This window comes from Rhinatrema bivittatum, chromosome 8 (assembly GCF_901001135.1).
Source record: "Rhinatrema bivittatum chromosome 8, aRhiBiv1.1, whole genome shotgun sequence".
In the NCBI taxonomy this organism is placed as follows: domain Eukaryota; kingdom Metazoa; phylum Chordata; class Amphibia; order Gymnophiona; family Rhinatrematidae; genus Rhinatrema; species Rhinatrema bivittatum.
Genome location: NC_042622.1, coordinates 259,352,574 through 259,367,174, shown reverse-complemented (window position 1 = coordinate 259,367,174; position 14,601 = coordinate 259,352,574). Strand labels below are relative to the sequence as shown.

At 45.8% G+C, this 14,601-nt stretch overlaps 1 protein-coding gene across 2 annotated transcripts in view; it reads left to right on the top strand.

The window, feature by feature from the left end:
* Positions 1-14,601, top strand: part of MACROD1 (mono-ADP ribosylhydrolase 1) — a 1,081,925-nt gene that overhangs the window by 775,546 nt on the left and 291,778 nt on the right. For both annotated transcript variants that reach the window (XM_029614733.1, XM_029614734.1), the window contains exon 5: positions 12,871-12,987. In XM_029614733.1, coding sequence (XP_029470593.1) covers positions 12,871-12,987 — 117 coding nt within the window. The remainder of the gene's footprint in view (positions 1-12,870; positions 12,988-14,601) is intronic.

Below are 14,601 nucleotides of genomic sequence, written 5' to 3'. Positions count from 1 at the left end.
ATTATGGCTGGCTACAGCCTGGCGGCCTGGGTCCCCAAAGGTCTGTTTGAAGAGGGCAACAAACTCAGATAACTTGGAAAGTATGGGATCAGAGCGTTCCCATAAGGGAGAGACCCATGCAAGAGCCTTCCCTTCCAGGCGGGAAAGGATGAAGGTCACTTTAATGGTTTCCTTCAGGAACAAGGATGGTTGCAATGCAAATTGCATGAAGCATTGATTGAGGAAGCCACGACAGGAGCATGGGTCCCCATTGTATCGAGGAGGTGCAGGGAGTGCCAACAATGCGTTGGGTGGCATAGAGGCCAATAGGCCCACGGGATTAGCCAGAGCTGTATCTCATAGCTGGGAACGAAGCTCTTCTACCGAAGAGGCTAATGATTCCAAAGCTTGGTGATGTTCTTTGACTGTGGCGGCTAAACCCGGTAGGGCCCTGGAGGCGGGAGACTCTGCCGAGTCCATGGCCTTGGCAACCTGTTGCACTTGGGGGTGGATCCTTGTCCTGGAGCAGTGGAGAACGGCTCCCTGATAGGGACCAGGAAGCACCTGCCCCCAGGGGGTGGAGCACTGGAGGAGATAGAGGCTTGGATGAGCTTCACCACTGGAAGCCCGTGGTCCTCCCAGGTGGAGCCCGTAGGGACCCGGGCCGCTTGGACTTAGGTGGGCCTTGCAGGGTCTCCTGGAGAAGTAATATACAGACATGCCCACGGAAAGCAAGGGAGCATGGTCGGACTCGAGACTGTAGGTCAGATGGAGCAAGGAGCACCAGAACAACGTAGGCGATGACAAGGCAAGGGACAGAGCCAAAATCAGGAGATGTGGTCAAACAAGCAGAGTCAGAATCCAAGGGTCAGTCTGAGGAGTGGTCAACAAGGCAGAGGTCAGAATCCAAGGGTCAGTCCGAGGAGTAGTCAACAAGGCAGAGGTCAGGTTCTGGAGGTCAGACGAGGTCACAAAGCAGGCAGAGATCAGGATGCAGGCAGCAGACAGGAAGGTCAAGGAACAGGCCGAGGTCAGTACCAGAGAGACAGTCCGAGGGTATTACCTGGGAGAAGAACAGACAAGACGCAGGAACAGAGGGATGCTGGAACAGTAGGATGCAGGAACAAGGCAGGAACGAGACTGGAACAAGGCTGGAACGAGGTTGGAATGAGACTGGAACAAGGCTTAGAACGCAGTGACCATCTAGCACACAATACAATGCCAACCCAATTGCCAAGGCAAGGAAGTGCAGGCAGGAACTTCCTTAAGTAGTTCCTTCAATCAGGACCTGCCCCTGGCCCTACAAGAGGCCGGGTGGTACGCGCGTGTGTAGGGGCATAGGGGTGTGGCCAACGCCATGGGAGACACCGAACTCCAGCATGAGGCCTGGTGCGCAGTGGAAGGCCTGGCAACTGCCGCCTCAAGATGCCGAGGCCTGGAGGAGCTAGTGGCTGCCACTGGGGAGGCTGACCTGTGACCTGCAGAGGAGCCAGAGAGGTAAGCAGGCCCGTGTGTGGGCCAGATGCGGACGGAGCGTCAGCTCAGTGTGCTGTGGCAATCAAAAAAACAAACAGAATGTTAGGATGGAGGCGGTCCAGAGAAGGGCAACCAAAAAGGTGGATGGTCTTCATCGAATGTCTTATGAGGAGAGATTGAAGAATCTAAATATGTACATCCTGGAAGAAAGGAGGAGCAGAGGTGATATGATACAGACTTTCAGATACTTGAAAGGTTTTAATGATCCAAAGATAATGACAAACCTTTTCCGTCAGAAAAAATCAGCAGAACTAGGGGTCACAATTTAAAACTCCAGGGAGGAAGATTCAGAACCAATGTCAGGAAGTATTTCTTCACGGAGAGAGTGGTGGATGCCTGGAATGCCCTTCCGGAGGAAGTGGTGAAGACCAGAACTGTGAAGGAGTTCAAAGGGGTGTGGGATAAACACTGTGGATCCATAAAGTCTAGAGGATGTGAATGAAGAGTGGGTGGCTCGCGGAAATGACAGCTACTACCTGGAGATAATACCCTTATTCAATAAACATAGCACGGTTAATGTGACTCCAACATTGCTCTAAGCTTCAACGGCAAGAGGAAATGTGGAAAAAAGGATTTCCATTCACAAAAAAGCGGGGAGTAACTTGCTTGTTACGGCGGTTACTACCTCAAACCAAATAAGCCTGATACTTCACTTTCAATGCATATCCAGCATAGCTCTCTGCTTCAACGGCAGGGGAGAAAGTCTGATTCTTCATTTTCAATGCATATCCAGCATAGCTCTCTGCTTCAACGACAGGGGAGGAAGTCTGATTCTTCATTTTCAATGCATATCCAGCATAGCTCTCTGCTTCAACGGCAGGGGATAAAGTCTGATACTTCACTTTCAATGCATATCCAGCATAGCTCTCTGCTTCAATGTCAGGGGGAATGAAGAAAAGTGGATCTATATACAGACAACAACCAACAAGGGCTGAATTACATAGTCTGGGTAAACAAATAAGAATGGGTGTAGCTTGCTTAAGCTAGATATTTCACTTAGATGCAGTTCCAATACTGCTCTCTACATTAATGGCGAGGGTGGAAGGGAAATAGAACCAAAAGGTTACTAAGGTGCAAGAGTTACAGATAAGTATGAGAAAAAAAAAAAAAAGAGTGCGAAGGCTTGCTGGGCAGACTGGATGGGCCTTTTGGCCTTCTTCTGCCGTCATTTCTATGTTTCTATATTATTAGGAAAGGAATGATGAATAAAACGGAGGATGTCATAATGCCTCTGTATCGCTCCATAGTGAGACCGCACCTTGAATACTGTGTACAATTCTGGTCGCCGCATCTCAAGAAAGATATAGTTGCGATGGAGAAGATACAGAGAAGGGCAACCAAAATGATAAAGGGGATGGAATAGCTCCACTATGAGGAAAGACTAAAGAGGTTAGGGCTGTTCAACTTGGAGAAGAGACGGCTGAGGGGGGATATGATAGAGGTCTTTAAAATCATGAGAGGTCTAGAACGGGTAAATGTGAATTGATTATTTACTCTTTCAGATAATAGAAGGACTAGGAGGCACTCCATGAAGTTAGCATGTAGCACATTTAAAACTAATTGGAGAAAATTCTTTTTCACTCAATGCACAATTAAACTCTGGAATTTGTTGGCAGGTGATGTGGTTAGTGCAGTTAGTATAGTTGTGTTTAAAAAAGGATTGGATAAGTTCTTGGAGGAGAAGTCCATTACCTGCTATTAATCAAGTTGACTTAGAAAATAGCCACTGCTACTACTAGCATCAGTAGCATGGGATATACTTAGTTTTTGGTTACTTTCCAGCTACTTGTAACCTGGATTGGCCACTATTGGAAACAGGATGCTGGGCTTGATGGACCCTTGGTCTGACCCAGTTTGGCAATTTCTCATGTTCTTATCTATAATTATTCCCATGACCCTTTCACACAAACTGTATCCCATAGTGCTTTATACACACACTGATCTATAATCACTCCCATGACCCTTTCACATAATCTACAGTATATCCCAAAGCACTTATACACAATACTCTCTCTCACTCCCACTAACTTTTCATGAAATCTGTATCTCAGCATGATTTATATACAGACACAGAGCCTTTCCTACAAATTGCATGGCAAAGCACTTTACAGAGCTAATGCATATTTTGCAGATAGGAAAGCGACAATCAGGTAAATGGAAGGAAGAAAGAGAAAAAACAAAAGAAAGAAATGAAGCGGAGAAGGGAGGGGAGTGGAAGAGACATGCAGAGAGAGGAGGAGAGAGGAGAAAGTGAGGGGAGGTGAAGAGAGGAAAAGACTTAGAGAAAGAGGGAGAAGGGAAGAGAGGAAGAAGAATCCTGCAGAGACAGGAGGAAGTGTGAGGAAAAGGAAGAGATCTGCTGCATGAAAAAGACCTGCAGAGAGAGAAGAGGGAGGAGAGCGTGAGGGAGAGTAAGACATCTGCAGAAAGAGAGGAGGAAGGAAGGAGAGGAAGAAGCCTGCAGAATGAGAGGAGAGAAAAAGTGAAAGGGAAGGAAAGAAGTTGAAGAAGAGGAAGATATTTGCAAAGAGAGGAAGGAGGGGGAGGCAGAAACCTGCAGAGAGAAAGGAAGGGGAGTGAGGGGGAGGGAAAGTAGAAAAAGCCTGCAGAGAGGGGGTAGGAAGGGAGGGAAGAATGAGGGAGAAAAGGACAGAGAATGAAAGAGGCTTGCAGAAAGAGAGCAAGGAAGAAGGAGCGAGTGAGGGGAAGAAAAAGGAAAGAAAGAGACCTGCAGAGAGAAAAGAAGTAATCTCCAGGAAGTGAGAGGAGGGAGGTGGGAGGAGGCAGGGAAAGAAAGGGCATATAGAGACAGAAGAGGGAGGGAGGAAATGAGGGCGAGAAGGGAGGGATGCCTGCAGATAGAATGAAGGGCGAAGGAGAGAGAGAGCAGGGAAGAAAGAGAGTGAGGGGAAGGAGTTAGCTGGACTCTGTCCTGTTTTGCTGGTCTCTCTCCTCCTCACTCTGCAGTCCGTGGTGGGGGTGGGCGGGATCTCTAAGGACGCCTTATTGAAACGCCCGCTCTGTGCCTGTTGCTGCCACTCTAGCAGTAGTTTCAATTAAAGTGAAATTAAAATTAAAATGAGCTTTCTGTCTATGGCAGCCAATCCATTTCCCTGAAGATATAGCATTCTGATCTGATTCTGTGTGCCAAGAAAAGGCGCTCTGCCAGCGCTTCCCAGAGCCTCCTCTGCTATATGTTCTTATCTGACCCTGGGTGTTCTGCTGGCTCTTCCAAGAGCCCCTCTAATATGGGCTCCTAGGGGTCTCTTGGCTAATCTTATACACATATGCTGAATGTATATTCTGGAGTCCCATTTTAAGTGGTTTATCCTTTATTACAGCTTGTCATTAAACAGTGATCATGGTAACTAACAGCTTACAAGTTATTTCAGGAAGTTCTATAGTGTGATGAAAGCACTATGATTTATGTCAGAAAGATGAAAGCTACAAAGTAATTCACAGACAGACAGATGCACAGTGGTGATAAACTGAGGAGGTAACTTACCCCAGGCGTTCTTCCCCCACCCCCATCAATACAGACACACAGTGGCTAAGCTGGGGATTAGAACTGAGGTACAGGGAAAAGTACATAGAAAGTTAGAAGGATTGGAAACAGAACTCCTGGAGGTCAATATTCAAAACTAAACATTTAAATTGATAACTTGTAATTAGAAGGATAACTTGGATAACTGATGAGTTAGATGGATAATTTAGAGTTAGATGGATACGTTGTGAGATATCCATCTCAATGGCTTTGAATATTGAATGAATATATCTCCTGGAATTTCAGGTCCCTGTTCCTGAAATTGCATGTAATAAAAGTTTTCTCTCATGTAATATTCCTTTTATGCCACATTCTAGACTAACATAAATGATGTGAGAGCTCTGTCCAAGGTGCTGAAGAGTCTAAAACTCTGGAGGTTTGTCTGGCATGATGATGCCCTGGAATTCTTGCATAGTGGGCCACGCTGTTTATATGTATTGCTATGTAACTCTCCTATTTAGAGAAAGAGACTCACACTTTTTTCACAGGACAAGCAGGATTGTAGTCCTCACATATGGGTGACATCACAGGATGGAGCCCAATCACGGAACACTTTTGTCAAAGTTTCTAGAACTTTGACTGGCACCTACTGGGCATGCCCAGCATGGCACTAAACCTGCAGCCAGCAGGGGTATCCTTTCAGTCTTCTTCTCTGCTTGTTCTGTGAGAAAGCAAATATTGCTTACCTGTAACAGGTGTTCTCACAGGACAGCAGAATGTTAGTTCTCACGAAACCCACCCGCCACCCCGTGGTATTGGGTTCGTTACGTTTTCATATTTTATTTTTCGGCACTTCCTATAGCTTTAAACAAGACTGAAGGGGGACCCCCTGCTGGCTGCAGGTTTAGTGCCATTCTGGGCATGCCCAGTAGGTGCCAGTCAAAGTTCTTGAAACTTTGACAAAAGTGTTCCATGATTGGGCTCCATCCTGTGATGTCACCCATATGTGAGGACTAACATCCTGCTGTCCTGTGAGAACACCTGTTACAGGTAAGCAACATTTGCTTTCTCCTACCTCTGACCCTCCATGCCCTCATTAAACCAGCATCTTAATGGAAGAAGGGGTGAATAAACATAAGAACATAAGAAAATGCCATACTGGGTCAGACCAAGGGTCCATCAAGCCCAGCATCCTGTTTCCAACAGTGGCCAATCCAGGCCATAAGAATCTGGCAAGTACCCAAAAACTAAGTCTATTCCATGTTACCATTGCTAATGGCAGTGGCTATTCTCTAAGTGAACTTAATAGCAGGTAATGGACTTCTCCAAGAACTTATCCAATCCTTTTTTAAACACAGCTATACTAACTGCACTAGCCACATCCTCTGGCAACAAATTCCAGAGTTTAATTGTGCATTGAGTAAAAAAGAACTTTCTCCAATTAGTTTTAAATGTGCCTCATGCTAACTTCATGGACTGCCCCCTAGTCTTTCTACTATCTGAAAGAGTAAATAACCAATTCACATCTACCTGTTCTAGACCTCTCATGATTTTAAACATCTCTATCATATCCCCCCTCAGCCGTCTCTTCTCCAAGCTGAAAAGTCCTAACCTCTTTAGCCTTTCCTCATAGGGGAGCTGTTCCATTCCCCCTTATCATTTTGATAGCCCTTCTCTGTACCTTCTCCATCACAATTATATCTTTTTTGAGATGCGGCGACCAGAATTGTACACGGTATTCAAGGTGCGGTCTCACCATGGAGCGATACAGAGGCATTATGACATTTTCCGTTTTATTCACCACTCGCTTTCTAATAATTCCCAACATTCTGTTTGCTTTTTTGACTGCCGCAGCACACTGAACCGACGATTTCAATGTGTTATCCACTATGACACCTAGATCTCTTTCTTGGGTTGTAGCACCTAGTATGGAACCCAACATTGTGTAATTATAGTATGGGTTATTTTTCCCTATATGCATCACCTTGCACGTATCCAGATTAAATTTCATCTGCCATTTGGATGCCCAATTTTCCAGTCTCACAAGGTCTTCCTGCAATTTATCACAATCTGCTTGTGATTTAACTACTCTGAACAATTTCGTGTCATCTGCAAATTTGATTATCTCACTCGTCGTATTTCTTTCCAGATCATTTATAAATATACAAGCCGTTAAGCCCGTTAAAACGGGCCACATCCCTCTGTCTCTCACCTCCCCCCCTTCACCACCCCCTACCTCCCTCCCTCCCTCCCACTCAGTCCCTCCCTCCCACTCAGTCTCACTCCCTCCCTCCCTCTCACTCTCCCTCAGTCCCACTCCCTCCCCCCCTCCCTCTCACTCTCCTCAGTCCCACTCCCTCCCCCTCCCCCTCCCCCTCTCCCTCAGTCCCACTCCCACTCCCTCCCCCTCAGTCCCACTCCCCTTCACTCCCCTCCCTCCCCCCTCTCTCCTCTCACTCTCCCTCAGTCCCACTCCCTCCCCCCCTCCCTCTCACTCTCCCCCTCCCTTTCACTCTCCCTCTCACTCTCCCTCAGTCCCACTCCCTCCCCCTCAGTCCCACTCCCTCCCTCTCTCAGTCCCACTCCCTCCCCCCTCCTCTCTCCCCCCCTCTCCCTCCCCCCTCACTCAGTCCCCCCTCTCACTCAGTCCCACTCCCTCCCTCCCCTCCCTCCCTCCCTCTCACTCAGTCCCACTCCCTCCCTCTCACTCAGTCCCACTCCCTCAGTCCCTCCCTCTCTCTGTCAGTCCCTCCCTCTCTCTCTCCTCCCTCGTTGCCGTCGCCGCCGCTGCCACCCGCCTCCGCTGTCACCCGCCGCCGCTGCTGCCACTCAACGCCGCCGCTGCCACCCGCCGCTACCACCGGACGCCGCCACTGCCACCCGCCGCCGCTACCACCGGACGCCGCCGCTGCTGCCACTCAACGCCGCCGCCGCCGCTGCCACCCGATGCCGCTGCCGCCGCTGCCACCCAATACCGCTGCCGCCGCTACCACCGGACGCCGCCGCTGCCACCCGCCGCCGCCGCTACCACCGGACGCCGCCGCCGCCGCTGCTGCCACTCAACGCCGCCGCCGCTGCCTCCCGACGCCGCCGCTGCCACTGGACGCCGCTGCCACTCGACGCCGCCATTTTTTTCTTTTTTTTCTGGCTCAGACCGACGTGCTCGCCCGCACATGCGCGGTAGAGCTGGTCTCTACTGCGCATTTGCGGCACGTCGGTCATCCTTCGTTTATTAGGTAGGATTGAAAAGTAAGGGTCCCAATACAGATCCCTGAGGCACTTTACTGTCCACTTCCTTCCACTGAGAAAATTGTCCATTTAATCCTACTCTCTGTTTCCTGTCTTTTAGCCAGTTTGCAATACACAAAAGGACATTGCCACCTATTCCATGACTTTTTACTTTTCCTAGAAGCCTCTCATGAGGAACTTTGTCAAACGCCTTCTGAAAATCCAAGTATACTACATCTACCGGTTCACCTTTATCCACATGTTTATCAACTCCTTCAAAAAAGTGAAGCAGATTTGTGAGGCAAGACTTGCCCTGGGTAAAGCCATGCTGACTTTGTTCCATTAAACCATGTCTTTCTATATATTCTGTGATTTTGATGTTTAGAACACTTTCCAGTATTTTTCCTGGCACTGAAGTCAGGTTAACCTGTCTATAGTTTCCCGGATTGCCCCTAGAGCACTTTTTAAATATTGGGGTTACATTTGCTATCCTCCAGTCTTCAGGTACAATGGATGATTTTAATGATAGGTTACAAATTTTTACTAATAGGTCTGAAATTTCATTTTTTAGTTCCTTCAGAACTCTGGGGTATATACCATCTGGTCCAGGTGATTTACTACTCTTCAGTTTGTCAATCAGGCCTATCACATCTTCTAGGTTCACCGTGATTTGATTCAGTCCATCTGAATCATTACTCATGAAAACCTTCTCCATTACGGGTACCTCCCCAACATCCTCTTCAGTAAACACTGAAGCAAAGAAATCATTTAATCTTTCCGCGATGGCCTTATCTTCTCTAAGTGCCCCTTTAACCCCTCGATCATCTAACGGTCCAACTGACTCCCTCACAGGCTTTCTGCTTCGGATATATTTTAAAAAGTTTTTACTGTGAGTTTTTGCTTCTACAGCCAACTTCTTTTCAAATTCTCTCTTAGCCTGTCTTATCAATGTCTTACATTTAACTTGCCAACGTTTATGCTTTATCCTATTTTCTTCTGTTGGATCCTTCTTCCAATTTTTGAATGAAGATCTTTTGGCTAAAATAGCTTCTTTCACCTCCCCTTTTAACCATGCCGGTAATTGTTTTGCCTTCTTTCCACCTTTCTTAATGTGTGGAATACATCTGGACTGTGCTTCTAGAATGGTAATTTTTAACAATGACCACGCCTCTTGGATATTTTTTACTTTTGTAGCTGCTCCTTTCAGTTTTTTTCTAACAATATTTCTCATTTTATCAAAGTTTCCCTTTTGAAAGTTGAGCACGAGAGCCTTGGATTTGCACACTGTTCCTCTTCCAGTCATTAAATCAAATTTGATCATATTATGATCACTATTGCCAAGCGGCCCCACCACCGTTACCTCTCTCATCAAGTCCTGTGCTCCACTGAGAATTAGATCTAAAATTGCTCCCTCTCTCGTTGGTTCCTGAACCAATTGCTCCATAAAGCTATCATTTATTCCATCCAGGAACGTTATCTCTCTAGCGTGATCCGATGATACATTTACCCAGTCAATATAGGGTTAGCTTCCCTAATTTCTCTTAGCATTTCACTGTCCATCTCACCATCTTGACCAGGTGGAAGGTAGTGTACCCCTATCACTATAGTCTTCCCCGACACACAAGGGATTTCTACCCATAAAGATTCAATTTTGTATTTAGTCTCTTGCAGGATGTTTATCCTGTTCGACTGTATGCCATCCCGGACATAAAGCGCCACACCTCCTCCCGGGTGCTCCTCTCTGTCATTGCGAACCAAGTGGTTGTTCTACTCCAGTCATTAATCAGGTTGACAGGAAACTGACATCTAATCTACACTTGTCAAAGTTCCTGATACCTTAATTAGAAGCAGAGAGGTTACAACCTGAATGTTTTGCCATCCTAAACATGGCGTTGTTTATGTCCTCCAGACCCTGCCCCATCTATCTGAAGTGAGGTAGGAACACATGCCCCAGGTGTCAGAGCAGAGCCACTGATAAAAGAGCAGGAATTTGTGCTCAGGCTCTTCAACCGTCCATGCTGTTTTCATGCACTGAGCCACCATGGCCACTCCCTTGGTGGCCAGAGGCACATAACAGGGCCAACTCTTTTGGCCTCCCCTACCCTCCCCCCCCCCCCCAGCTCACTGTTTCTTAGAGAAGGGGTCCCACCTTCTAGCTGTTGGGACCCTGGGGAAAGGAACAATAGAGGAAGGAACAAGGTCCTGAGGGGAAGGTACAGGAGCATGCCAGAGCCTATTGGTCAGGACAGGTAAAGGGAGGAGTGAAAGGTAAATGGATAAAAGGGAGCAGGCAGGGGGAGGTTGGCCAGTTAACAGCAAATTTTAGGGCAGAAGAAGGGAGACAGAAAGATTCAAACAACCCCTCCCCACCACACCCACAAACTGAACAATAGGGCTGGGATGGGACTTCTCATCCCAGCAGGAAGGGGTGGCAACTCACCAGCCAAAAAGGAAGGCAGTAAAAGTGGTGGGGTGCTCAGGTGCCATTAGAGAGCGGGCACCTGAGCTGGTGATTAGCATTCGTTTTAGCTTGGTTGAAACCCAGATGACAAATAAAGGGTGGGTGGGGGAAGATGTGAACACAAATAAGAATAAAGGACCCAGGCCAGGGATGCGGCCAGCCTGAGGATGTAGTAAAAGAATTGGTGGGGACAGCACAGCACAGCTGTCCCATGCCCAGACATCTTGCCTGGTGCGGCTTGATGATGGGGCAAAAGGTGGCCAATGATGATAATAATACAGGAACATGGAAAAAGTCTCAGTGGGGAATGCTGCATTTTAATAGGTTTATTTGAAGCTGAAGCCTAATTTCTCCATTGTCAGAAGACAGTTAATGTTGGACTGGGTTGTACATGCATGCTAATAAATTTGGGAGTGGTGTTTACGTGAGTGATGTGTGGGGAGGGAGTCCATGAGCATGGTGGGATGTGGAATGGTGCGACGTGCGAGGGTTATGTGCATTAGCGTGAGGCCCGCATGGGGCTCTGATGAAGATCCACTTTTCAGCTGCCAGTGCTGAATTCATGCTTTACCTGTATCAATGTCACACTTGATGGTAATCAGCTCACAAACCCCTCACTGTGCCTCACCATTGCTTAATGTAAAGACAAACATGAAATCCTGAGTGCTAGCAGAGGCCACATGGATCATTTAAATCTAATCTGCTTTTGTGCAGGATTTAGTTCTGAGCTGATGAGATACTGAGAGAGGATTAATTAGTATTGAGGATTTATAGCAAGGAGTCATACTAAGATGATTGGTTGTGGGGAACCGATGCAGGGCAAGAAAAGGAAAGATAGGAGAGGACTTTTAATAAAAGAAATGTTTTCTGTTAAGGAGGGATATCCAGTAAATTCCTAATGACAGAAACTGGGGTAAAGGATTACTATCATTGAGGCCAATGCAATACAATGCGCTCAGCTGAGTGCACTGTTTAACCTGTAGTTGGATGTACGTTTTGGATGTGCATCCACAACCCCTTCTGCTGTAATGGGATTAGCGCGTTCAAAATGATTGTCCAACCCCCGCGAAACTAGTAGCTCTCATCACATGCAAATGTGCGCCCCTAGCACCTCCTTGGCAGCAGGTGCCCAAGAGAGGTGGCTGTCAGATGGCTGTCAGCAGGTTAGGAAAACGGATGCTCAATTTTACAAGTGTCCATTTTCCTAACCTGTGCACAGCCACTGGCTAGGAAAATGGACGTTCATTAATTGAGCTTCCCTTTTCCTAACCTGACCGCTGGCACACTTTATTTTTTTTTTATTTTTATTTTTTAAAACTTTTGGTTTCTTCAGCTTAATATTGCCATGATATTAAGTCGGAAGATATACAGCAAAGCAGTATTTTCTGCTATTCTGTTCACTTTTTTGGGCTGCTCAGAAATTAACGTCTGCTCTGGGCAGGCGTTAATTTCTGAGCGTAAAAATGAGCGGGTCGGGAGCACTTTTTTTTTTTTTTTATTAGAGAGACTAGCTAATAGCCTCATCAACATGCATGTGCATGTGATGAGCGCTATTAGTTTCACGGGGGGGGGGGGGTTGTATGCACGTTTTGGACATGCTAATCCCCTTATAGCATAAGGGATTGTGGACGTGCATCCAAAACATGCGTCCAACCATGAGTTAAACAATGCGCTCAGCTGAGCGCACTGTATTGCATCGGCCCCAATGTGCACCCGACCCGCACATTTTTACAGCCTAAAAAAGTGTACAGAAAAGCTGAAAATACTGCTTTTCTGTACATCCTCCCACTGAATATCGTGGTGATATTAAGTCGGAGGAAGCAAAAAGTTTAAAAAAAATTTTTAAAGTGTGCCAGCGGTCAGGTTAGGAAAACGGACACATAAAATTGAGCGTCCATTTTCCTAACCCGCTGACAGCCACCTCTCCTGAGTGCCTGCTGCAAGGAGGTGCTAGGGGCGCATAATTGTCTCTAGCACCTCCTTGGCAGTGCGACCCCTCATTTAAATATTCAATCTCAGGCCCAGGAGAGAAAAGTGGGCGCTCAGCACTGAGTGGTGGTTTTCCACGCTGATTTATTGCATCGGCCCTATTGTTGCTAATGGAGATGCCTCTTTAGCTAGCAGATAAATAGGAAATGTGGTTTTACTCTAATAACCTCTTTCTTTCTCTCTTCTTGGGCAGTGGATGGATGCATTCACCGGGCAGCAGGGCCCCTACTGAGACAAGAATGCAGTACCTTGAATGGCTGTGAGACTGGCAAAGCTAAGATCACCTGTGGCTATTCCCTGCCCGCTAGATGTGAGTAATACATGGTGAGGGTGCACCTAGGGAAGAAGCATAACAAAGTCCCTGGCTACCAACAGCAAAGCAAAAGAAGAAGGGTTAATTATAAATGGAAGGGTCCATGGGATCTTATTATCTTCATTGGATAATAAAATTGGAGTTTGGCATTGTTATAACTTCCTTAAGCAGGGAGACCAATTGTGATCATCCTAACAAGGTGCAGAAATCCTTCAGGCATCCTTGAAGTAATTAGCATCTGAGATGAAATAGATGAAAGGCAAATAGTTTAAAATTTATCATTGTTTAACGTGCATATTCAGCAAAAGCGCTATTAATACTGGATGATCTTGGAAATCTGCATTTAAATTGTTGTATGACCTTATCCCACTGCCAGAGCCTCAGAGGGATTCAAGATGATTTGACAGAATTGCATATAAATAGAAAAAGTACCAAAATAATGTGGTTTTCTGAATTTAATCTGGGGAAAAGAATGGTTTCCTTTCCTTGTGTAATGATTTCTCATTGTTTAATTGATGAAACCTGAGATTTTGTTCTGCAACTGTGGTGCTGAATTAAGCAATGTTGGCAACATGATTCTAACCCTAGTTTAGTTTAGTTTAATGACTTTATACCACTACTTAAGTAAAGTCAAAGCAGTTTACAAGAAAAAAGAACATTCATAACAAACAAATTACACATTTTTAACACATACTGTTCAAGTCTTGCAACAATAGGCAATAACAATCCCACAAATACAAATTTTAAAGCCTAAATTAACTTAGATAAATATAGCATAAAATGATTCAGTCTTTATAACTAATCTAAAAAGAGGGTCCAGTCCAAATCTTGCTAGAGTCTCAGCTATTTTGAAAAGCTTGATGGAATAGACAGGTTTTCACATCCTTCCTAAATGTAATATTTATTTATTCATTTGGGTTTATTAATAGCAGCAATGATTAAAAGTCAATAGCAGCTTTACAGATATCACATTTGTAACAGTTTAAAATAGCAGCACATCATTTACATTTTGCTATCAAAAAAGTGACCCTCATATTTCATATAAAAGCACTAACTAAAATCTACAAACACACAGTTATGGAATACTAATGATTTACTTGAAGATAAATACTGCAGCAAAACTGTTTGTTTTCAACAACCCATTGAAGGCATTTGCAGCAAATGTTTGTATTCTCGTTTAATGTCTTTGGATTACAGGCCTTTAACTGCTTCCTGAAATAAGGATAATCCTGTATTTTCTGGAACTCTTTTGGGAGAGAGTTCCAGAGGGCAGTTGCTCCCAAGAAGGATCTGTTTTGGATGTCTGTTGTCTTGATTTCTTTTGATGCAGGATCACTACAGAGGATCTAAGTGAAAGTCTTGGTGGTCTGAATGGTGAATACACCAAGAGACTTTCATTTAAGTAAATAGTGAAAAAAGCAAGTTTGCTTACCGTAAATGGTGTTTCCATAGATAGCAGGATGAATTAGCCATGCTGTCATGGGACTGTCAGTCTAGCGTAGGAGGCGGAGCTTCTCAAAGCTGATACAGAGTTGTGCTCTGTGCGGCTGAGCGTGTGTTCCCGCACAGAAAGACACTTCTCCTCCGTCTGTAGTATAGCAGAGAATAAAT